The sequence below is a fragment of the Taudactylus pleione genome, unplaced genomic scaffold, assembly GCF_031769625.1.
Source record: "Taudactylus pleione unplaced genomic scaffold, aTauple2 ptg000814l, whole genome shotgun sequence".
In the NCBI taxonomy this organism is placed as follows: domain Eukaryota; kingdom Metazoa; phylum Chordata; class Amphibia; order Anura; family Myobatrachidae; genus Taudactylus; species Taudactylus pleione.
Window position 1 is genome coordinate 642,096 of NW_028285216.1, and position 26,199 is coordinate 668,294.

Genomic DNA, 26,199 nt, shown 5'->3' on the forward strand with positions numbered 1-26,199 from the left:
AATTTTTCAGCCAAAGCTCAGGATGGTGTGGCCTTGGAGATACAACCCCTAAAAAGTGAGGAAGGTGTGGAAAGTGAAGAAAAAGAGAAGAAAGTGGTCAAAGTGCCAAAGAAGGAGAAGTCTGTCTTGCAGGGGAAGCTTACTCGGCTAGCAGTTCAGATTGGAAAAGCAGGTGCTAACTCTAGCCGGTTTGAGATAAGGTTATGTTTCAGAGAGCTGTATACATAATTGCCATTCCAGGCATTAATTAATTTTTTATACACACACTCACAGACACACACACTCTCACACACACACACCCGCCCATCCAGCAGCACTCATTGGATTTCCTTCAATAATTCATATTCCAAACAGTGCTTTTACGTTTCGGGTTTATTTCAACCCGAAATGTTTAAGCACTGTTTGGAAGTTGAATTATTGAAGGAAATCCAATGAGTGCCTCTGCATGTGGATGTATGTTGGTGTTAAAGAACTCCGACAGACACCGCGGTGTTCGAATGGATTAAAGGGCGTGCCAACCTAATTGGGATTGTGTGTGTGTGTGTGTATGTGTGTGTAAATGAACAGGCGGTACTCCCAGCATCTTATAAATTACAACAGCGCACTCTTAGTGTAGTCTTATTGATATTTCAGGATCCTGAAGAAAGAACATTCATAAAAGTTCTGAAAGTCGATAAACCTACACTAAGGGGTAAATTTACTAAAGTGGAGATGTTGCCCATAGCACCCAATCAGATTCTAGCTATTATCTTCTAGATTGGTTGCGATGTGCAACATCTCCACTTCTAAAAACTCTCACTTTAGTAAATTTACACATAAGAGTGCATTATTGTAATTTATAAGACGCTGTGAGTGTCGCCTGTTCATATTGCTTTCTGCAAGGAAAGGTAAAGAGGAAAGCACTGGGTGCAAGTTTCAATTCTAGCCGTTGGAGTGTATACATACAGTACATACAGTACATACATACAATATTTTATTTTTTCATAGAAATAATGCATTACCTATCATCCACAGGTCTTATTATGTCTGCCATTACGGTGATCATCCTGGTGCTGTACTTTGTCATTTACACCTTTGGAGTGTTGGGGCGCCCATGGCTTGCAGAATGTACCCCCATCTACATCCAGTACTTCGTTAAGTTTTTCATAATTGGTGTCACAGTGCTGGTGGTAGCTGTTCCTGAGGGGCTGCCTCTTGCAGTCACTATATCCCTGGCATACTCTGTCAAGGTGAGAAAATTGGGTGTATAGTTGGTTTATTCATTTATTTTAAATAGAACTGCTAGGTTTAGGTGGAGAATGGCAGAGTATGAGATTTTCTTTTCACTAAATCTTTTTCACTAAAGAAGTAGAGATAAAGTGCATTTCACTTTGTAGTTTTCTGTATGAAAATAATTTCCTAGTTATTCTTTTAGCCTCCATCTGCATCAGCCTTTTTCTCCACCATGATTCATTTTTATGTTTTTCAGAAAATGATGAAGGACAATAACCTTGTACGGCACTTGGATGCATGTGAAACTATGGGCAATGCTACTGCGATCTGCTCTGACAAGACAGGCACTTTAACTATGAATCGCATGACTGTGGTTCAAGCATATGTTGGTGGCACCCACTATCGACAAATTCCTGACCCTGAGGCACTGAACCCTAAAATGCTGGAACTGTTAGTCAATGGAATCTCTGTTAACTCTGCATACACATCGAAGATCCTGGTGAGATAACCAAAGACTAGCTGCAGGTGGAAGGGGGAAGCTAAATATAGAGGGCACAAGATTACAGAGTAAATTAAGTTGGTACTATTTGAACCCAAAATAGTGGCAAAAGTACCCAGGATTTACTGTATACCTGAGTGTTACTGTATGTATTATAGAATTCAAAAGAAATAGTGGAACGTTTGCCTCAGTATTGGTTTATCTAAAATAAAAATACAGTATGTTTCATATTTATATTCGAGCTATTAACAACTACTACTTGTCCCTCTCAATGAGCCAAAAACCACTTGGCCTGTTTTCTGTCATTTAAAAACCTATTATGATCTGGCCGTGCGCCAATCATGTCATACATAAACACAGCCCACAACCAAATTATTTGTAAAAGAATAATCACAGCTCAATAAATGGAAAGTGTGGGAGGAGGTAAAGGGATAATGGAAAGGAGAAAGCAAATGGCATACTGGACTTACTGGTCCGCTCAGCATGCAGAGTTACTAGGTAAAATCCTAGATGTAGGAGGTTGTATTTGAACAGAAGTAGCATTTTGTATCTTCCTACATCAGGGAAATTACAATTTTTTGTCATATTTCTTGACAACTGCAGCCTCCAGAAAAAGAAGGTGGTCTCCCTAGGCAGGTGGGAAACAAAACAGAATGTGCTCTGCTTGGATTTGTGCTGGACCTGAAGCAAGATTATCAAGCTGTCCGTAACGAAATTCCAGAGGAGAAACTGTACAAGGTTTATACATTCAATTCAGTGCGTAAATCCATGAGCACTGTACTCAGCGAACCTGGAGGGGGATTCCGCATGTACAGCAAAGGCGCCTCCGAAATCATTTTACGCAAGTAAGAACTTGAGGGAGAAAGGGAGCTGAACATGATTTGGTGAAATATGACTGTCTTTCTAAAGATAATTCAGGTTAGAGTGTCAGTAGATAAGAATGTCTTGAAAAATGTTTTATAAGGTGGCCTCATAAATGTTTTGTAAAAATGTGTCCAAATAAATTTAGCTAAACGATCTTCATTCATTTACACAGGTGTACAAAGATATTGGATCAAGGAGGTGAAGTATGTCCCTTTAAAACTAGGGACCGAGATGAGATGGTAAAGAAGGTGATAGAACCAATGGCATGTGATGGTCTGCGTACAATCTGTTTGGCATATCGTGACTTCCCTGCAGGCACAGAACCTAATTGGGATAATGAAGGGGACATCTTATCTGACCTCACATGTGTCACTGTGGTGGGCATTGAAGACCCAGTTCGTCCAGAGGTAACCTCTTCCTATAACATTGCTTTATTTCATCATATATTTTTTCTTATCTTTGTCTATCTTCGTACCTGAGTTTTCCAGTTCTGTCTCCGTGCCATTTATCTTTAGTCTCCACGATCTCATTTGCTTCCTTCTGCAAGTGACAATTTCACTCTCTTTTCCCAGACACTGCTTCATGAGCTCTTTTTTTCAGATTCAGTCTCATGTCTCTTCAATTCTCGTAGGTGCCGGAGGCTATCGTGAAGTGCCAGCGAGCAGGGATCACTGTACGCATGGTTACTGGTGACAATATAAACACAGCTCGTGCCATCGCTACAAAATGTGGCATCCTGCAACCTGGGGAAGACTTCCTGTGCCTTGAAGGAAAAGAGTTCAACACACTGATTCGAAATGAAAAGGGGGAGGTAAGCAGGAAAGTGAGCGTGTAATGATCCGAGAGAAGAAGATTATCTCGGCTAATCTGTGCTTTACAGCAGGGATTTTAACTGAACCCTTAAATAAAAGCCAGATTTAACCACAATTTTTTGTCAGACTGCAACAATTCTTTATTTTTGTGGGGGTTTTTTTATGAAATTAAAGTTCACTTTCAAAACTGATTTCAATCCTGTTTCGCATAGGCTAATGCAGCAATTCTTGATTTGAATAAGTGCTAGGTTTTTTATGTCAATGGTATGTTTTTTTCTGTGCCTATGTTCAGTTATCTGTTTTGTCTTTAAAGGGAAAGTAAAACTAATTATTTAAAGTTGTTATCCTACTGCGCCAATACATTTTACATTAACCCCTCTGTCTGAGTATAGGACGTGAAGACTTTTTTTTTGTATTTTTGTAGTATTACTTGCTTTCAAAGTCTGTAACCCATCTGAAAGAATCTGGTGTTCTTACCAAGACAGATGTTCTGTCTCTCCCTATCAGCAGGTCTTACACCTGTAAACATTACCCACAGAGTAGATAAAAACTGTATACTATCTATATCACAAAAGAAACAAAGGAATTTATGAATTAAGCCTGTTTTGCGGAAAATCTTCAGAAAACAGCCTTTCTCCTTTCAGCCATGGGGGACACTGGGATGATAACTGATTATAGAGTGGAGCAGCGGAGCTTGGGCACCAACAGTTAACTTTTCTCTTGGTGTTCAGGGGGCGTGGTATAGGCTATTCCCTGCCACCTGAGCACCAGTAGACCAGTTTAGTTTAGTGCTCTGCAGAGGGAACAGCACAGGGAGGTTGCTGCTAAGCAGACTTTTATTTTAATTCATTTTACTTATTCTCTGGGCGGGCGGTGTGTGAGGATCATGAATGCGCTCACCGCCATACCACCACCTCAGTCACAGCGGCCATCGCACTGCCGACTGAGTCAGTGTTACTGGCCAGCTTCTGCACACCATTTGGAGCACAGCCGTAGCTGGACAGCGGGCAACAGGTAAGGCAGCTTACTGCTTGGATACATGGCGACTTTCACCGCCGGTGTAGAAGGCTACCGGCTGAGCGGCAGGTGGGGGCCAGGTCTTTTCCGCACCCCCACTAGACCACCAGGGAAATTTTGTAATGGGGCACTGTAGGCTTACAGCGCCCATTTTCCCTGGCTGTTTTTTCCACAAGGGTGGAGGTAGACTTTCCTCATTAACCCCTCCCCTGACCCTTGGCGCATCCCCTGTCCTAGGGTTCCCACCAAGAGGGTCTTTTCCTCCTCCTCCTCCCCTACCAGCAATGGATCGGCAATCTGTTGCCTGCAGCATTGGCTGAGAGAGAGCAGCTGCAGGCTTAGGAAATAAATTTTAGACTGAAAGTAGTGGCTTCTGGGAAAAATGCTTGTAAGGTAGCAATGCACATGATGATGCTGCCGCTTGGCATGTAAGAGGCTACATGATCAATGCCCAATTTGCTGTGATAAAGGTGGACAGGATTTAGTCATGCAGATCCTCCTCTGTAGATAACTTCAATATGATTCGTATTCCACACTTTAGGACCTAGGTGGAGATGTATATTATTATGTTCCAATTTTGCTAGCACATGAAAATAACCTTCCTTTTCCTCTTATTCTTTTTCCACTCTCTTTCTACTTTGCCACCTTCTCTTATTTCACTAAATATTGCTTTCCTATAAACGTCTGCTCATGCTGCTTCTCTGCCTTGGCTAGCTACACACTGCTATATTACTATTTATCAGGTAGTTGGCTCTAGTCTCATGTGTAGCCTGAAACAACTTGCATAATAATAATAATACAGCCTCATGATTGAGCAGATCATTGACCATTATTATTCATGTTGGTAAATTTGGACAGAGGGCCTGATCCACTACCGATTGCAATAGCGATTACGCATGCAGTCTCACTGCGATAGTTTGCTAATACATTGCGATGGCTATGCTGTCGCAGCACTACACAAGGACGCCCACTTTACCTTACACATATCCTTAATCCTTAGCAAGACCGCAAAACCATCGGTAACATCGAGTACCATGGCAAGCCTCACACACACTTGCACAAGGTCTGACCTTGCACAGGAATCATAAAATAAACTGTGGATACGTCCTTATGCTCACTTATATAAAATAGATGTCAAACAGATACAATCAGTAATGTATGTAACTACGTTCCTTTTTGCATGAAAAAGTCATATGAGTTCATTCCTCCACAAATGCACCTTCTTCTTCTCAAATCTTCCTCCAATATATTCTATAATTATAATTTCTCATACATCCAGTATATAGTGTAGTACTATTTAATGAAGCGTATACATGTTCTGCATAGCAAGGCACTGTCTCCCTCCTCAATGATCAGGTCTCTCCAATCAAAAGGCTTTTGCTAGGAGAGACCTGATCATTGAGAAGGGAGACTGTACCTGGCAGTGACTGAGGATTCTGAGAGGGAACCCCGGGACTTAAGCTGGCCGCACACTAGACCAACTTACATCCAACCAGCCAACTTGTTGATTGGTTGGAATGAAAATCTGGTAACATATGGGAGTAACTGATGATCAGCAATTTGCTCCTAAATGCCAGAAAACAGATGAAAATGGTCGTTCAGACAAGTTTGTTTAATATTTGATCTAAACAATTTGTTCAAACAACAGTTTTTGTCCATTTTCCAGTGTTTGGGAGCAAATTGCTGATTGTATTCCTTACCAGATTTTCATTCCAACCAATCAACTAGTTGGCTGGTTGGACAGATAATCTTTAGATGTGTGGCCAGCTTTAAGCGGGATCCGGTATTCCATCTGGCTATGCAGAACTAGTAACCTGGTTGTTACCTAAAGTTCTGAAAGCCCTGCCTGTAATTTGCCTCCAATCCAATAACAGCATTGTTCTTCTTATATGTATCTTGTTATTTTCTTAGAATTCATGTATACACTTCATTAAATCTACTACACTATATTTTTCTTCTTCTTTTCTCTTCTCTTTATTCTATATCCGGCTGGATGTATGAGAAATTATAATTAGAGAATATATTGGAGGAAGAAGAAGAAGGTGCATAGAGGAATGAACTCATATGACTTTTTCATGCAAAAAGGAACGTAGTTACATACATTATTGATTGTATCTGTCTGACATCTATTTTATATAAGTGAGCACTGGAGGGAGGATCACCTATTCACTACTGTTTCATTCAGGAATCGTTAACTTCATCGCACGCTGTGAGTTCTCAAGCTGCGTATGGCATCGCAGTGGATAATTTATGCACGCCCTTGAAACGGCATTCGAATGCACTGACGCACCTGCATTTGGCTGACCCCCTGTCCTCACCTTCAAACGGCATGTCCTGTCAATCACTCTGCATTGGGTCTGTGTAGTTACTGCGATCGCAGTCCCGTTGGCAGTGGCTGGTTCGCGCACGCTCACAGCAATGTATGCGCAGATCGCAACAATCAGCCGATTTGCGTGCGTAATCGCAGTTGCGATTGGTAGTGAATCAGGCCCAGAGTTTGGTGGCAGTTGGCTGCTGTTTGTGTACAATCACTGGTTCCACTCATGCTAGAAACTGTAATGTCACCCTGCACTCACACTGTCAGGATTGCTTACTGTAGCCTACTTTAGACAATGTCTGATCTCCCTTTTGGATCAACAAAATATCCCATTAATTATCTCCAAAATGTTTATCTCACCACCTACACTTTCCCATATTTTAGAAAACCTGAACATTCTTGATGTGTAAGCCTTCAAATATCCAATGGAAACAAACCTCTTCTCTGTCTCTCCAACTGATGCTGACTTCTTTCTACCAGCAATTAATGCAATGTTTTCCAACTGCTTTGAGGACTAATTTTGGCAAAATTTTTATAATCCAGACTATCAAGTCTGGCTCATTTTTCTTACACGCTTCTGATTGTGTCAGCAGTGCCTAGAGTTTATGAAACTAATCCCTAACTAGCAGATTCATTTTTACTATACTTTTATCCTATCCTGGTATAGATCTGTGCCCTGTCTTGCCAAACAGTCCAACTTTGCTAATGTTCTAACCACATGTAACTGTAACTGTGAAACTGTTTTTAAAGCTGGCCCCAAATGCTGCAATCCTGCAGCCCACATCGGTCAATCATACAAATATTGCAGCATCCAGAATAATACAGGGCTTGTTGGTAAAGGCAGTTAGTGGCCTGTGTGTTTAGCTATTAGAATTACAGGTAATACTAATAATGGCGGTTGTATCGGCGTGCGATAGAACAGTGGGCGGTATAGTCCTGCACTTTCATATGCAGAGATTTGGTTCTTAGTTCGGCCAATTGTCGCATTAGCATAAGAAAGTAAGTACAATGCTCCTGCCATAGGGAACAGCGGCCACAGAAGCGTCAGACTCAGGCCCATGTCTCTTTCCTTAACTTGATTTGATACTTTTTTTTTTTTATTATTTTATTTTTGAAAAAAAACTAAGGTTTGTAAAATAAACACTGAGTAACAAAGAAACAAATATTGATAAATTCAAATTACTTTAGAGTGATGAAGGAGATGAGCTAGATCAACAAGAGATGTGGGGGGAGGGGGGCTTTTCAAGCAACAAATCAATAAACTGGGTTTAAGATAAAGAACTTATCAATATGGAACTTCATACTGTCTTTTGTGATCCCTCCATCCCCCTTATGAGAAATATCAAATATAATAGAAACTTAGTTGGGTAACACTACCACAGCTATTAGTCAGTGTAAATACTTGAAATTACTTAATAGGGTAAGTATAGATCTACTACATTGCTATGAAAATAGTTGGGCTCACATGAGAATCCTCAAGACTTACTATTTTCTTCACCTATCAAAAATTGAAATTCAGTCCATTTGGACCAGACTGCTGAGTACTTAGATTCAGAATTTCTTTAAATCGTTATTGCTGAACATCCACATACATTTAACCTCCTTGTACATTAAACAGCCCTTCTTTTTGTGCCATGCCGTGGTGTGACTTGGTAGTGCAGAACGTCTTTACGTGCAATGTTTACCTTCAAATGCGTCTTATTCCCACCACAATGTGAATAGGTCGTTCAAGCAGCTTCTACTGATTAAAATGGTATGCAACATGCCTATATTCTGTGTGCAACTGTGGGTGTATCTGCATGCAAAAGGCTACGTTACAGTATCACAGCCCCTGACACTGTAATGTAGCATTCTTCTTCGGGGTCCACAGAAATTACCTTGGGGTATGTGGTTGGAGTGAGCACCAAACCGTCAACAAGCTCTTAGCTCTCAGGATGCACTGGGTTCTCTTCCATATATACCCCGCCCCTGGCTACAGGGAATTCGTTTTTTGTTTGGTGCGCAGGAGGCACCTTACTGAACAGTCCCAAACGAGTTTTTTTTTTTTGAGTAAGCAGCACTAGGTGTCGCCCGTACTCCTGCTCTATCTTCCCCCGCCAGCGCCACAACACCAGTGAGGGAACTGGTGATTTCGGCGGACGTCAGCCGAGAGCAACTGGGACGCAGGTAAGGTGGTTCCCCGCGGCTGCTGCTGTAGGGTACCACGTGGCAGTCCATGCCTCCAGCGGTGGAGACCCGCTGGAGGACGCTGTAGTGAGGCGCCAGGTAAACTACCTCCCACACTGGACCACCGGAACATGAGATGATCCTGACAGCCGGGGGTTGAGAAAAGACTGTCCATGGCAGTGTACCTGGTGGATCTATGCAGCAGAGGGGAGGCACGCTCTGCCCGGCGGCCCCTCCCCCGACTGCTGGTCCAGATTCGAGGTTTCCCGCATCTAGGTTGCTCCGCCCAGCCTCCCTGTATATGAGTCGGCCAGAGACCACTCTCAGGTGCTCTCGGTGGCTGTGTTCTCAGGAGGTTGGGTCTGTCTCACTGTATACCTCTCCCCGTGTGATCAGGCTATACAGAGTTCGATATCCTGCTTGGGTGTAGTTGACTAAAAGAGCTTATTGCGTATATTATATTAATTATGTATATGTTTTTTTATATTATATGGGAGCCTGGTAGACAGGTTATTGTGTTTTTCTGTTTGTTTCACAGATCACGTCACGTTATGTCTGAAAGATTGTCTATGTTTGACTTTATATAACTAAGGTCTTTATAAAGGTTCTGGTGAACCGAAACGTCAACCATGATGAGATCCACATTTGTTTGACCAAGATGACCTCTACATACTTCTGACGATGATGTTTTAATAAATGGGACTTGATTTAAATGGCGAGTGCATCCTTCCCATAGTGGAAACAGACTATATTTTAGGGGCCTGTTGGCCCTTGGCAACACCCCGATTTTGTCTATATAAAGTTGAGTGCAGGACTCTTTGGGGGATATATACAGTCAGGTCCATAAATATTGGGACATTGACAGAATTTTCAGATTTTGGCCTCTATTCACCACCACAATGGTTTTGAAATGAAACAAACAAGATGTGCTTTAACTGCAGACTTTCAGATTTAATTTGAGGGTAATTACATCCAAATCGGGTGAACGGTGCAGGAATTACGGTTTCTATATGTGCCTCCCACTTTTTAAGAGGCCAAAAGTAATGGGACTATCAACTCAAAAGCTATTTCATGGACTGGTGTGGGCTATTCCCTCGTTATTTCATTATCAATTAAGCAGGTAAAAGGTCTGGAGTTGATTCTAGGTGTGACATTTGCATTTGGAATCAGTTGCTGTCGACTCTCAATATGAGATCCAAAGAGCTGTCACTATCAGTGAAGCAAGATATCATTATTCTGAAAAATCAAAACAAACCCATCAGAGAGATAGCAAAAACATTAGGTGTGGCCAAATCAACTGTTTGGAACATTCTTAAAAAGAAAGAACGCACCGGAGAGCTCTGCAACACCAAAAGACCCGGAAGACCACGGAAAACAACTGTGGCGGATGACAAAATAATTATTTCCCTGGTGAAGAAAAACCCCTTCACAACAGTTGGCCAAATCAAGAACATTCTCCAGGAGGTAGATGTATATGTGTCAAAGTCAACAATCAAGAGAACACTTCACAAGAGAGGGTTCACCACAAGATGCAAACCATTGGTGAGCCACAAAAACAGGAAGACCAACAACATCTAAAAAAGCCATTACAGTTCTGGAACAACATCCTATGGACAGATGAGACAAAGATCAACTTGTACCAGAGTGATGGGATGAGAAGAGTATGGAGAAGGAAAGGAACTGCTCATGATCCAAAACATGCCACCTCATCATTGAAGCATGGTGGTGGTAGTGTCATGGCGTGGGCATGTATGGCTGCCAATGGAACCGGTTCCCTTGTATTTATTGATGATGTGACTGCTGACAAAAGCAGCAGAATGAATTCTGAAGTGTTTCGGGCAATATTATATGCTCATATTCAGTCAAATGCTTCAGAACTCATTGGACGGCGCTTCACAGTGCAGATGGACAATGACCCGAAGCATACTGCAAAAGCAACCAAAGAGTTTTTTAAGGCTAAAAAGTGGAATGTTATGCAATGGCCAAGTCAATCCCCTGACCTGAATCCGATTGAGCATGCATTTCACTTGATGAAGACAAAACTGAAGGTAAAATGCCTCAAGAACAAGCAGGAACTGAAGACATTTGCAGTAGAGGCCTGGCAGAGCATCACCAGGGATGAAACCCAGCGTCTGGTGATGTCTATGCATTCCAGACTTCAGGCTGTAATTGCCTGCAAAGGATTTTCAACAAAGTATTAAAAAGTGAAAGTTAGATTTAGGATTGTTTAGTTTGTCCTATTACTTTTGGCCCCTTAAAAAGTGGGAGGCACATATAGAAACCGTTGTAATTCCTACACCGTTCACCTGATTTGGATGTAATTACCCTCAAATTAAATTTGAAAGTCTGCAGTTAAATCACATCTTGTTTGTTTCATTTCAAAGCCATTGTGGTGGTGAATAGAGGCCAAAATATGAAAATTCTGTCAATGTCCAAATATTTATGGACCTGAATGTGTATATATATATATAATATATGTGTGTGTGTGTGTGTGTATATTTATACATATATATATGTGTGTGTGTGTATGTATATATATATATATATATATATATATATATATATATATAATTGTATATCATTTGCATTGCATGTGACTTGTGAAATCTGCTGTGTGTTATACTGCCTTTTTGTTCCTGAATAACTGTCAGTTCTATTTCACTATAGCCCTTTGGTTAAGGGACTGGAGAGCAGATGCAGGATCCAAAAATGCCCTGGAATCCCTTCCGTTTACGGGAGGTTTTCTGTTTGGTACTGAACTGGATAAGATTGTTGCTATGGTGGCAGCCTCTAAAACGGCTGGTCTATCCTCCGCATAGACGCCTAGACCTGGGCAGTCATCCTTTCGAGCCTTTTGGCCACAAGTAAAAGCAAAAGGTCAGTCGTCTTTTAGAACCAGTTCTCGCAGGAAACTGCAATCTAAGAAACACTGGCCAAACAGACAACCAGCTTCCAAGTCCGAGGAGAAACCCGCGGCCTGATAGGATGGGCCTCCCAGGGTAGGAGGCTGACTTTTTCAGTTTTCGAACAACTGGCATCTCACAACAACAGACGCCTGGGTTCGGGAGGTGGTCTCAAGGGAACGCCCTTACCTTCTGGAGAAGTCCCCCGCAAAAGTTTTTTTGCACAATTTCTGCAGCGGAGTCTGCAAAAGCTTTGGCCCTCTAGCAGGCCATTCATTCTATGCTGGTTTCAGGGGTGATAACTCGGGTTCCAGTGAATCCACTAGGGAAGGGTTATTATTCCAACCTGTTTTTGGTCCAAAAATCCAATGGGTCTCACTGGCCTATTCTGAATCTAAAGGGCCTCAATACATTTATCCGAGTACCCAGATTCCGTATGGAAACCCTTTGGTCAATTGTGTTGGCAGTGGAACCAGGGGATTTCATGGTGTCTGTTTCCTCCGTTTTGCCTTCTTCCAATGCTCATCTGGAAATTCAATCAGGAGGGCAGGACAGTAATACTGATAGCCCCTGCTTGGCCCAGGCGCCATTGGTTCACCTACCTCCAGAGTCTCTCCATAGACACTCCATGACCTCTTTCTCTAAGGCTGGACCTGTTAATACAGGGTCCCTGCCTGTATCCGGATCTTCCTCTTCTGTCTTTGACGGCGTGGCTCTTGAAACTTCCGTTTTGAGGGCCAAAGGTTGAACAATTCTGCAAGGCAGCCACGTGGTCTTCCATCTACACCTTTTACGCAAATTTTTAGCATTTGACACATTTGCCTTTCAGGTTGCTTCCTTTGGGCGTAGGATTCTCCTTTCTACTGAAAGACAGGAGCGTCTACACCCTTAAGGGAACTGCTTTGGGACATCCCCAAGGTAATTTCTGTGGACTCTATGGACCCCGAAGAAGAAATGATGAGTTATGGTATAACATACCTTTGTTAACTCTTTTTCTTCGAGGTCCAAAAGGGTTCACAGGACACCCACCCTAAAGCACCTGTGGGTAATCTTTTCTTTTGTATTTTTTGTGATACCCTCTTCTTAAGAGAGAGTGTTTCTAAAGTACAATTGTCCTTCCTTCTCATCTATTTCCTTCTCCTGCTTTGGGCTTATAAAAACTGCTAGCTTAGTGGGGGCACTTCGTGCCAGAGCTGTAACTAGACTTTTTGGTGCCCTGTGCCATAGAGAGCATTGGTGCCCCCCCATTTTTTAAATAGGGACATAAGAGTGCATCTGAAAAAGGGCCAATTTTCCTCATGGAGAAGAGATAGGGGAGGCCAGGAGATGCTGGGCATAAAAGAAGAGGAAGCTACAAGTGTGAATGATAATAAACAGGAAAATTGACAGGTCCAAACAGCTCCCCCTTCCCTACGGTGCCCTGTGCCATGGCACATGTCGCACTACCCTAGTTACGGCCCAGCTTCGTGCACTTGGGTGGGCCAGGTATGTGACTAGTCTTTTCCAGTACTGGTGAGGGGAGTGGCTAAATAACTAAACTGCAGTCAGCTATTATTCTTTTATTTATTTATTACCAATTATTTATATAGCGCACACATATTCCACAGCGCTTTACAGACAATATTTGGCCATTCACATCAGTCCCTGCCCCAGTGGAGCTTACACTCTATATTCCTTATCACGTGATCACACACACACACACTAGGGTTAATTTGTTTTGGGAGCCAATTAACCTATCAGTATATTTTTGGAGTGTCGGAGGAAACCGACGCAAGCACAGGGAGAATATATAAACTCCACACAGGTAGGGCCGTGGTTGGAATTGAACCCATGACCTCAGTGCTGTGAGGCAGTAATGCTAATCATTACAGCTTGTAGGGGTCAAACACAAGCATGCAGTGAGGTGGGGTTAGATAGGGGGCAGCCATTCTGTAGTGGACTGACTCTTGACATAGGTAGGCTGTAAGTGGATTGTTTTTCCTGGGCGGTGTCTAACTGCATGTGGGGCCCTGGATCGAAGTGCAGATATCAGCATAATATAACATCACCTCCCTGGTAGCCTTGTGGGCCATAAGGCACACTGCTTCGGATGAGAAGCCGGGTGACCATGGTGCATAATTTTACAAAATGTTAGAGCTTTAAAAAAAATTTTTGCATTGTCAGTTTTGGTCATTTGATGTTGCACATTGCAACTCTTGGTGTACCCACCTGAAGGGGCAGCTTTGTGACATCCCCATTGTCCAGTGGCCCCCAAGCAGAATTAAGAGAAAAGAGGATTTTAATACTTGGCCTACATTGAATCCATTGTCAGACACTGCCCACCCATTTACACTCTAGCTCTTGTTAAAAGTGAAGTGTTTTGAACTTCAAAGGTGATGTTGTTTATGTCTGCTACTTAGTTGCACTCTGGCTCTATCCTGTGAGACATGCTTAAAAGAATAACTACAGGGTGGATATATAGAAGGAAGAGGAGCACAAAACATGCTTATTATTTTAAAGTACCTATGTCAGAAAAGTGGCTCACTCATGGTCCAGTGTCCCCCAATGAATTCAGAGAAAACCATGTAACAGAAGTAATGTGAGAACAGAAAAAATGTACACACACTTGACACTGTGGGAAACGTGAAGGGAAAAAGTGTAAAATTTAACTTTGTGTGTTTATTTTATATAATATAGGTTTGGGATCTTTTACTTAAAAACCCATAATCCAGTGGGGTTCACGGCTATTACTGATTTTTTTTTTCATGCACAGAAATAATTTTTTGCTTTAAAACATGGTGGATTTAAGAGGGTTTAACAAAAAAAATTGAGTTTTATTTTTTATTTGTTTTTAAAATCTCCAATTGCTCTGTTTAATTGCTATATTAGCATTTTTATTTCTGTACTGTGATTCTTACACCTGTCACTAGCCTCCTATTTCTGTAGTTCCTAACAATTTTTACGAACTGCAAAACTCCAGAGCAAATGATCTTTTAGAATCTAAAGCCATTACATTTGCTCAGTTTAGCTTCGCTTTTCCTTACAGTAAATGTGCATGGATTTGTGGGCTGAGATGGAAGCTCCAAGAAATAAGAGTGGTGCGGATCAAGCGCATTTTTTACTAAGTATAGTTTAGTCACAGGAACCCTCCTAGGTTTTCCCTTGAGGCGCAGATTTTGCTTGAGACTAGACTTAATTTTTTAGAACGATATTATTTAAATGAGATGCAAGGAAAGAGACGGCAAATTTACCAGAATGTCTTCAGTTTTGCAGTAGGGTACAAAGCCTTTTTCTTCTTTCAAAAGAAGGGCCTGCTACACAAAGGTTACTTATAATAGCATCCACTTTGTATCTGTCAGTTGCACTATTGCTGCTTACTAAGGGGGGGGTATTAATTTAGCCCGATTATTTTTCGGGGACGAAAAACAGGACTTTTCCCCATTTTATAGCTTCAGGAAATTCATTTAGAGACCGTTTTTTTTTGCGCCCGAAAAATTATCGATTTTCGGGCAAATACACACAGGTCCGTGAACTTCTCACGGATTCTTTGTTTTCAGAGGGCTTCCCGAAAAGTGCTGCAGATGAGCACGCTTCAAGGTTAATTGGATAGGCCTGGGGGGTCAATAGTGCGCAGTTATTTACCGCGGCTACTTCAGTTCTCCTCTAAGACTAATATAATAAAATGCTTCCAACACACAAAACAGGTAATAAAGACCCTAGAAGAAAAACAAAAGTTTTAGTGAATGTTCCTTAAGTGGTTGAAGGCTGGACTTTGGTGTGACATTTTGTAATGTTTCCACCTTAGGCATTTTCCAGAGTATATGTAAAACTAGCTGCAGACTGATGTTACGTAGTTGTTTCAAAGAGGTTGTGCATTTTTGATTGCGAGTTGCTCTTACTTGCGTAAAGAAGCATTGTGTGGACCTTTTACTGTTTAGTAACTGTTATAATTGCTGGGTTTTAACTATGCCTCATTCTTACTCAGGTGGAACAGGAGAAGTTGGACAAAGTGTGGCCAAGGCTACGTGTCCTTGCCCGATCATCCCCCACAGACAAGCATACACTGGTGAAAGGTAATGCTTCCCTATACTTAACAATGTAGCCAATGGCATATCTATGATGGGTGCAGGATGTGCAGTTCACACGGTCCGACACCACACACCCTGCACCCGTATATAGTTATACTTAACCTCTGCGGCCATTTTCCCGGTGACTTTCTCATGCTCAGTAGAGATGTCCCCGGTAATAAGGCGTGGCCGCCTTTATGCCGGAGCCCCACCCAAGTGCAGTAGATTCTGGCAGTAAGCCAGATTTCACTGTGCTTCCAGAGAGGAGGGGGCCCACACAGAGGCTACCACGGGCAGTATCTATTATGGGTGCACCATGTTCCATGCCGCACACCCTGCACCTATATTTTTATGAACTCTCCGGTGTCCAACACCCTACACCTATATTTTTACGAACTCTCCGGTGTCCCTCTCCGGTGTATCAGCGCTGTAAAATTCAGTGACCTGTACATGCGCAGTAGACTCTGTGCACAGACTAGTACCCAGAGTCTAATCCCGTAGCGTTGTGCTCAGTGCGCTGCTGGCCGCCGGAGACAGAGGAGGGGGCCCTTGGCGGAGACTGAACATGGGCCCCGTCCTCTCTTAATATGCCCCTGCTCATTATGCTTTGCAGCATGAAAGACAACAGTGTGTTTTTGTTTTTAATGTATAAGGAGAACAGGTGGGATCAAAAGAAAAAGAAATAACATTGTGAATAGTTGGGGTGGAAGGGTCACAGCATAATAAATCACCTTGATGCAGCACAGAAAATAAAGGTTCATTACATCAAAGAGATACTCATCCATTAAGGTCACAGGTAAATATGGGATTGGGCATTGGGAGGGGGCTAGCAGTGGAACAGGGGCAGCAGCAGGGAAGACAGGGTGAATTCAAAGGAGAGTTTGAGAGGAGTTTGTAACCTCATTTTAAGAGATGGTGATGCCGAAAATCCAAGACTTATTTTACAGTGGAACATTTACCTGGAGAGCTGTGAATCATGCTAGGTATGTGCTGCATTTTACATATTCAGCATATGATGATGCAGAGTGGATCAGTTCAGAGTTTTTCCAATAGCAAGCAATCTGCAGTTTACACTTGCTACATTCGGGATATGCAAGATGTAACTCTGTGTATACTTGGAAGTATAGTGTGCCAGGCATGCTTGTGTTAATTACTCTGTAGGCAATAGTTTCAAGCATTTTTACCATGTGTGCCAGAGTTCCCTCCCATCCACAGTGCTTCCAATACAAATGAAAGACATTAGGATACATTTTGTGTAATCCTACCTCTGAGTATCAATTTTTTAAATATTTTAAGAGAATTTTCCTGTTCGTGAACATACAGTGCCTTGCAAAAGTATTCAACCCCCCTTTCATTTTTCATGTTTTGTTGCCTGACAACCTGGAATTAAAATGGATTGTTTGAAGGTGTGCATCATTTCATTCACAGAATATGCCTACAACTGTGAAGTTGTGTTTTTTTTTATATTGTGAATCAAACAACATTTAGGACAACATAACCGAAAACTTCAGCGTGTATAACTATTCACCCCCATAAATTCAGTACTTTGTTGAGCCACCTTTTGCGGCAATTACAGCTGCAAGTCGCTTTGGATAAGTCTCTATGAGCTTGCCACATCTTGCCCCTGGCCCATTCCTCAAGGCAAAACTACTCCAGCTTCTTCATGTTGGATGGTTTCCGCTTGTGAACAACAATCTTCAAGTCTGACCACAGATTCTCAATTAGATTGAGATTTGGGCTTTGACTAGGCCATTTCAACACATTTAAATGTTTCTCCTTAAACCACTCGAGTGTTGCTTTAGCAATATGCTTCGGGTCATTGTCCTGCTGGAAGGTGAACCTCCGTCCCAGTCTCAAATCATAGGCAGACTGAAACAGGTTTTGCTCAAGACTATCCCTGTATTTAGCACCATCCATCTTTCCCTCAACTCGAGTCAGTTTCCCAGTCCCTGCTGCTGAAAACATCCCCACAGCATGATGCTGCCACCACCATGTTTCACTGTGGGGATGGTGTTCTTGGGGTGATGGGATGTGTTGGGTTTGCGCCAGACATAGCGTTTTCCTTGGTGGCCAAAAATTTCAGTTTTAGTCTCATCTGACCAGAGCACCTTCCTCCATACATTTGGAGAGTCGCCAACGTGCCTTTTAGCAAACTCAAATCGTGTCTTCTTATTTTTATCACTAAGTAATGGCTTTTTTCTGGCCACTCTTCCATAAAGCCCAGCTCTATGGAGTGTACGGCTTATTGTGGTCACATGCACAGATACACCAGTCTCTGCTGTGGAACTCTGCAGCTCCTTCAGGGTTACCTTTGGTCTCTGTGCTGCCTCTCTGATTAATGCCCTCCTTGCCTGGTCTGTGAGTTTTGGTGGGCAGCCCTCTCTTGGCAGGTTTGTTGTGGTACCATGTTCTTTCCATTTGATGATGATGGATTTGATGGTGCTCCGGGGGATCATCAAAGATTTGCATATTTTTTTATAACCCAACCCAGAATTGTACTTCTCAACAACTTTGTCCCTGACTTGTTTGGAGAGCTCCTTGGTCTTCATGGTGTGATGCCTCTTGCTTAGTGGTGTTGCAGCCTCTGGGGCCTTTCAGAAAAGGTGTGTTTATTCCGACAGATCATGTGACACTTGGATATCACACAGGTGGACTTCATTTCACTAATTATGTGACTTCTGATGCAGTTGGTTGCACCAGAACTTTTGAGGGGCTTCATAGCAAAGGGGGTGATTATATGCAATTGTGAATTTTATTTATTAAGATTTTTTATATATATTTTTCTCATTTCACTTCACCAGATTAGACTATTTTGTGCAGATCCATCACATGAAATTCAGATAAAAAAATAATAAAATAAATAACAGGTTGTAATGTAACAAAAAAGGTAAAAAGCCAAGGGGGTGAATACTTTTGCAAGACACTGTATATTGAAATATTGTTAAATTAGCTGTAATGGATATCTAATCCTCAGAGTCTAGGGCCTCTGCAATGTCCAGCTCCAATTTTACCTTCTGTGGGTCCTTGGGTTCCACTCCATGATACGGGTGCCTCCAGATAGTAGAAACTCCTCATTATCTGGTGATCTGTGCCTCCAATTTAAAAGCAGCAATTGAACTTACTGCTACTGGCTCAGAATATTGAGCCTCCCTTGATTATGCACTAAAGATAGGAAGCTGCACAATGGTGTGATTTCAGTTAGAAATGTCCTGTCTCCATTTATTCAGTAAAAGCTCAGGGTTTCAGTTCTGGAGATGGGTAGTATTCCAAAAACGGAGCATCATAAGATTATCTGACGGTACTTATGTTGGTTTGTTATTATTTTGCCAACAGTCTAGGACTTTGATTACTCTTCGTGAATGAAAACATTCTATAGATTTCAAAATATTTATTTTTTTGTCAAAAGTTTTGCTTCCTAAATTTTTTCTACATTGTGTCGTGTGCCAGGCATCATTGACAGCACAGTGGCAGAACAGAGACAGGTGGTAGCTGTGACAGGAGATGGAACCAATGACGGACCAGCATTAAAGAAAGCAGACGTGGGATTTGCCATGGTATATTGGAATAATGACTTTCCTTGAACTGTTAGAAATTATTGTTCATTATAACCCGCCTCAGGAATTTGTTCAGTGCATGCTAGTGGTAATGCCTGTAGCTGTCCTCTCAATGATCCTTTCCAAGATCTGACATTTTTCTTTTACAGGGTATAGCTGGTACAGATGTGGCAAAGGAAGCTTCAGACATTATCCTAACCGATGATAATTTTACCAGCATTGTTAAGGCGGTCATGTGGGGCCGCAATGTATATGACAGTATTTCCAAATTCCTGCAATTCCAGCTCACTGTTAACGTGGTTGCTGTGATTGTGGCTTTCACTGGGGCCTGTATTACCCAGGTAAGGGTGCATATATGTATATGCATATATGGATGTGTGTGTGCGTGCATATATAAACTGCAGCTTTTATATGATCTTATTTTGTGAACTTCAATTTTCAGATTTTTTTCATAGTATTAGATGCATCGCACATACTAAAGCACATCTACCTCTTTTCGAGGCATTAATATTGCATCTAAAAAGGTGCAGAACAGTCAATAACGCAATAACCAAAAATCTATTCTAAACAGAATGCTCTCTCACTGCAGTAGAGTCCTGATGTATGGCGCCATCTAGAGGAAATTGGCATAACTGCATTGATTGTCATTCCTCGTCTGTTTTTAGAACGTGCACATGGAAAATTAGTTTGCTGTCAGCTTTGATGGGGAATAAAATAGTGTGAGCTCATCATACATCAACGAAAATCTGCCAGCACATCCACTCCCTGGGTCTGTCTGGTCCAGCCCAATTAAATCATAAGTAAGGATGCATATGGAGCTAATGAGATAACTTTTCAGAAAAATAAAAAGGAATAAGAGAATAAAAAATATAATGCAGTAACAGAACATATGTTATAGTGGTGAGGTAAAAAGTACAGTATTACTCCATCCATATTTTAAGTTGTTATGGTACGGATTGCTGTTTTTATGGATTACAGCTTTAACCCCTGAACTAGGGGTCACCAAGGGAAACAATGGACCAGCTATGTACTCCTCTTTTCCTTAGAACAAAATTCCAAATTTTATTTCAGTTTCTTTAGACATTAATGGCCCAGAATGGTGTTAGACATCACTAGAATGCAGGAGTAGCAGAAAACCTGCCAACACAGGGTGACACTAATTAAGCAGCAGCCTGTAATATAGCGTAACTTACTGACTTCCACTTTTCAGGCTTGAATTAAATCTGAAATGACCATTTGGTGCCTCTTTTTAACATATTTAAACTTTTTTTTTGTATTGCAGGACTCTCCATTAAAAGCTGTACAGATGTTGTGGGTCAATTTGATTATGGACACCTTTGCATCTCTTGCATTGGCCACAGAGCCTCCCACTGATTCACTGCTCCTGCGCAGACCATATGGGCGTAACAAGCCACTGATCTCCCGCACAATGATGAAAAACATCCTGGGACATGCTGTGTATCAACTGACCATTATCTTCACTCTGCTCTTTGCAGGTCAGGAATGTAGTTTGTTTGCAAACACTGATCTATTGTAACTATAACTTAGTGCTATGCTTTGTGCTGTATGATTACCAAAGTCTATTAATACTAAAAATAAGAAGAGTTGTTTACTAGCTCACAGTTCCCAGCCATGTGATGATGCTTCCCAGCCTTGGGAGCACTTTACAGTGCTCAGTGCAGTTATGTTTGCAAAAGAATGTAAATACACAAATCAGTGAAATATTGGTCTTTGTTTTCCATTTAGGTCTCATCACATGGTAGTGGGAAGCAGCAGGAGTTTAAAAAAAAAAAAAAAAAAAATTTTAGATTTTCAAACATTTATAATCATAAGCACAAGAAGCAAACAGATTATAATAGTCTTGTGCATGGACACTTATGGGTATATTTACTAAAGTGTGGGTTTTTAGAATTGGAGATGTTCCTGAACCTTATCGGGGCTAATGAAGAGTTGGTTGCAAACGCATTTGGCGTTTTTTTTTTTGCACCTTTTTTAACTGCACATGCACACCAAAAATTCTTTAGCATGCATAATCATGCTGCCTGAGACACATTTTGTGCTTACAACCCCTTGCGTTAATGCGGTCAGGATGAGTGGTGGAGTCGGCATGTAATAACAACCTAATTACAGTGAGGGCACCCTATGCTGACCACAAGCACCTGTTTGGAGATGGACTGATTGCAGGTGCTCGACCTGTGGTGTAAAATGAGAACTGATGATGACGATTACCGGTCATTTCTGATTAACCGAATGCTCCAAAATCCCTACAATTTAATCTGATTCAATAGTAATGTTCTTAATGCAATCTATTATTGTTATGGTGATATTTGCAATCAGTCCGCAGTAATAAAGTATATTTTCAGTTGACTTTAAAGGGGAAGTTAACCGATGTGTGTATTGATGTGAACTTAATTAAAACTTTTATTTTGTCTTTATGATTTGTTCTAACTTACTTTGATATGGTGAATCCAACTTTATTAGTTACTAATAACACAGTCTGGTCATGTACGGTGTGTGAATTGTGCATTTTATACTACCATTGTTGAAGCAACACCTCCTGGAGTAAACAAAGTGCATACGTTCTCTCCAGGCATAAAGCAGGGGCATATGCTGAGCCGGGCGCATCTTGCGTATATTGCCAGCACAGTGAGCTAAGCAAAATGTGCCTTTCTACTTCAGGGTCCATAGGGTATCCACAGGATACCTTGGGGTATAGGTGTGACGTCAGTCATCGGGCACCATAGAGTTATGCTTTCAGCCTCCCAGGATGCACTAGGGTCCCCCTCCTATACCCCGCCCCCGAGCCAAGGCACGCCAGTTTAGTTTGGTGCCCGGCCGGAGTCATCTGGATGTACAGCATGGACAGTCAGTCCTGACGTACATGCTGTCTTCCCTACACCCCCCGCCGGTACCAGAACGCCGGTAGCGATCCGGGGATGCTGGTGAGCATCTGGGGTCACAGCTAGGTATATAACCTGCGCTTCCACTACCCCCCTGGGACAGCGGACCGCAGCAGAGCGGTAGCGCTGCGGCATCCCGGGGGTTAAATGCATGCCAGGGGAGCGCACCTTCCCTGTCTCACAGCCAGCGCCTCCCACGCTGCACACAGCCCTCTCTGCACACTGCCGACTGGCCCTGTGGCAGCGCTCCTCCCCCAGGCCAGCCTCCTCTAAGCTCCTCGGCGGCCATCACAATGCATGGTGAACGCTGCTGGAAGCCTGGAATCATAGGCATCGTGGTCTGGGTCCCCCCGCATACCTCTCCTCCGATTTGGTCCAGGTCTGTGTATGCAGCACTGTGTCCTACCAGACTCTGTGTAGTTGATTTATCAGCGCTGTTAGTGCAGGAATTGAGTTTCTTTGCATTGTATGTGACTGTGCTAGCGCTGCTGCCTGTACTTTCCATTTCTGACTGTCCGCCTTATTACTGTCCCTGTTCTTTCTGCTAAAAGCCCTTGTGGTGCGCTGCTGCAGGGTGGTCTCTCGCCTTTTTAAAAACAATTGGTGAGAGGGGCACATACTTTGTACCATCATGTCTGAAAGTGACTTTCCTCTCCGGCTACAGTGTACTACGTGTAAAGTGCCTTTAGCGGAGGGGGAGGGTAGCGCGGAGGGCCTTTGCCGGCAGTGTTTGTCAATGGCGCGGCCTATTACGGTTACAGCACCGGTACAGGAGCCGCCCTGGGCTTGTTTCGCTCAGGCGCTTACAACCTTAGTGGGCCAGTTAGCTCCGCAGCCCGCGTTTACACCGATGGGTTTGTCCCAGCAATCATTGGTGTCGTCACCCATGCAGGGTTTCCCAAGACAATTGGTGGTACCCCGCAGTCTCCCTATTTCCCCTCTCCCGGTTTCTCAGGAGCCGGCGTGGGTTAACTCCCTGACGAGTTCTGTACAGCACTTGTCGGATGTGTTGCAGGGGGAGGCTGTGATGCGGCCACATAAACGGCCGGTGGCGTCTCTGTCGGCTCCTTATGAGGATGACGAAGGGACGTCTGATGATGGGGAGATTCTGGATCCTTACGATCAGGAACCTCTCCATACTAAAGACGCAGACGCTAGGTCCAAGGTATATATTCCTGGACTTATTCAGGCAGTCCGCACAGCCTTGGTGATTGAGGACGAAGTTCCCCCAGCGGCTAAATCCAAGTATGCCTTTTGTAAGGATGTGAAGGGTGACGCCAAAGTCTTTCCTCTTTCGGGTCAGTTGGCGTGGAAACAGCCTGGCAAGCGATACCAACCGCAGAGGCGCCTGGCGGTGGCTTATCCGTTCGCGGATAATTATTTTGCTAAGTGGGAATCCCCTCCACAGGTGGATTCTCATGTGACACGTCTTGTCCGTAGTGCCACATTGCCAATGCCATCCATGTCCTCTCTTAAGGATGCTACGGACCGCAAGGTGGAGATCTGCCTGAAGTCCGCTTATTCCCTTGCGGGGGGGCAGCGCGGCCGGCTATGGCCATTTGCTGGGTTGCCATAGCGATGGAGCGCCGGGCGGATTCATTGGAGGCGTCCTTTGTTTCCGACTGTCCGGCCGAACAGGCGGAGTTGATTGTAATCTCCGTGATTTGGCCTCTTATATCAATGAGGCGGCCTTAGACATTAGTACCCTGGTGTCTCGAGTTTCTTCAGCAGCGGTGGCTGCTCGTCGCACCTTGTGGTTGCGATCCTGGAAGGCGGACGCTGATTCCAAAAAGGGTTTGGAGGCGTTGCCCTTTAACGGAGAAGTTCTCTTCGGTCCAGATCTGGACAAGATTGTGGCCACGCTGGCGGCAGCCAAATCGGCATGTCTCCCGTCGGCCGCTGTTCCTTCTGGTTCAGGACCATCGTCCTTTCGGTCTTATAGGGCCCAGGGCAGGCCCAAACCACAGTCTTTTCCCCGACAGGCTGGTCCCAAGAAATCGGGCAAGCCCCGGAAGCAGGCATGGAGTACCAGACGTCCGGCCCCTAAGCCAGATGACAAGCCTGCAGCCTGACGGTCCGGGCCTCCCTTTGGGGGATCCCAAAGTGGGAGGCCGCCTGCTGCAGTTCGCCCGGTGTTGGTCGGTCACCACGACAGACACTTGGGTTCTCGAGGTGGTCTCCCACGGGTACGCCCTCTCTTTCCGGCACAGACCCCCGGCTCGATTTTTCACCACGGGTCTACCATCAGACCGGAACAAGGCCACGGAGCTGCGGAATGTCTTGCACACTATGCTCCAGGCTGGAGTTATAGTGCCTGTTCCATTCTCCCAGAGGGGCCAGGGTTTCTATTCCAATCTTTTTTTGGTGCAGAAACCCAATGGGTCGTATCGTCCGATTCTCAACCTCAAAGCTCTCAACAAGTCTTTGCGGGTGCCAAAGTTTCGGATGGAGACCCTACGGTCCATCATTCTGGCGCTGGAACCTGGGGACTACATGGTGTCATTGGACATACAGGACGCTTACCTGCATGTCCCTATTCTTTTGCGCCATCAACAGTTCCTCAGGTTTGCAATCCGCAGCGACCGCTTTCAGTTTCGGGCGTTGCCTTTTGGCCTGGCGACAGCTCCACGTGTGTTCACCAAGGTGATGGCGGCTTCTCTGCGGCTGCAGGGAAGTCCGCATGTTGCCGTACTTGGACGACCTTTTATTAGTGGCAGGATCTCTGGAGCTCCTTCTGCGCCACTTGGACCTGACCATTGCGCTACTGCAACGGCACGGCTGGTTAATAAACTGGCAGAAGTCCACTCTAATCCCGTCTCGGCGGATTCTGCACCTCGGAGCCTTATTGGACTCGGGACAGCAAAGGATCTTTGTGACGGGGGAAAAGATCTCTGCTTTACAGTCGAGGGTGCGCAGTTGTCTGCACAGCCGCCGGGTGTCTCTACACTCGGCGATGAGGTTACTGGGCTCCATGGTATTGGTGTTCGACATGGTGGAATATGCCCAGTTTCACTCCAGACCTCTGCAGCACCTGATCCTGTCCAAGTGGAACGGGCTGCCTCAGTCTCTGAAGTCCCAGACGATTGTGCTCACCCCGGAGGTTCGCCTGTCCCTTGCCTGGTGGTTGCAGACGACCCACCCACAAGGGACGTCCGTTCTGGGTACCAAATTGGGTCCTGTTGACAACAGACGCCAGTCTTCGGGGCTGGGGAGCAGTTTCGGGTCCACACTTGTTCCAGGGCAGGTGGACTCCGACAGAAGCGGAGCTTCCAATAAATATCTTGGAACTCCGTGCGGTCTTCAATGCCCTCCAGCTGGCACATCGGGTTCTCCAGGGTCGCCCAGTGCAGGTCCAGTCGGACAACGCTACCACCGTGGCCTACATAAACAGGCAAGGAGTAACCTGAAGTCGAGCAGCTCTCGTAGAGTGGTTTCGGATCCTGGTATGGGCGGAGCGCAATCTTCCGGCCATATCGACTGTCTTCATCCCGGGAGTGCTAAATTGGGAGGCGGACTTTCTAAGTCGCCAGGACGTTCATCCGGGGGAATTGTCCTTGCACCCGGACGTTTTTCAACTGCTGGTGGACAAGTGTGGTCTTCCAGAGATCGACCTCATGGCGTCCCGGCACAACAACAAGTTGCCGGTGTACGGGTCTCGCACAAGAGACGAAGAGGCGGCTCTGGTGGATGCTCTGTCCGTCTGGTGGACGTTCCGGTTCGCTTACCTGTTTCCTCCGGTTTCCCTTTTTCCACGGGTAATCCGGAAATTCAAACAGGAAGGAGGGACGCTCCTGTTGATAGCTCCCGCGTGGCCCAGACGGCACTGGTTCTCAGACCTTCAGGGTCTGTCCGTGGACAGTCCTCTGCGGTTGACGCTACGACCGGACCTTCTGTAGCAGGGTCCTTGTC

At 44.0% G+C, this 26,199-nt stretch overlaps 1 protein-coding gene across 4 annotated transcripts in view; it reads left to right on the top strand.

Annotated features, from left to right (window-relative positions):
* ATP2B4 (ATPase plasma membrane Ca2+ transporting 4) overlaps window positions 1-26,199 on the top strand; it is a 202,545-nt gene that overhangs the window by 147,720 nt on the left and 28,626 nt on the right. For all 4 annotated transcript variants that reach the window (XM_088458186.1, XM_088458187.1, XM_088458184.1 and 1 more), the window contains 10 exons: window positions 11-172; window positions 1,015-1,229; window positions 1,469-1,711; window positions 2,315-2,556; window positions 2,748-2,982; window positions 3,207-3,386; window positions 15,755-15,842; window positions 19,284-19,390; window positions 19,540-19,731; window positions 20,673-20,886. In XM_088458186.1, the coding sequence (XP_088314312.1) occupies window positions 11-172; window positions 1,015-1,229; window positions 1,469-1,711; window positions 2,315-2,556; window positions 2,748-2,982; window positions 3,207-3,386; window positions 15,755-15,842; window positions 19,284-19,390; window positions 19,540-19,731; window positions 20,673-20,886 (1,878 nt within the window). The remainder of the gene's footprint in view (window positions 1-10; window positions 173-1,014; window positions 1,230-1,468; window positions 1,712-2,314; window positions 2,557-2,747; window positions 2,983-3,206; window positions 3,387-15,754; window positions 15,843-19,283; window positions 19,391-19,539; window positions 19,732-20,672; window positions 20,887-26,199) is intronic.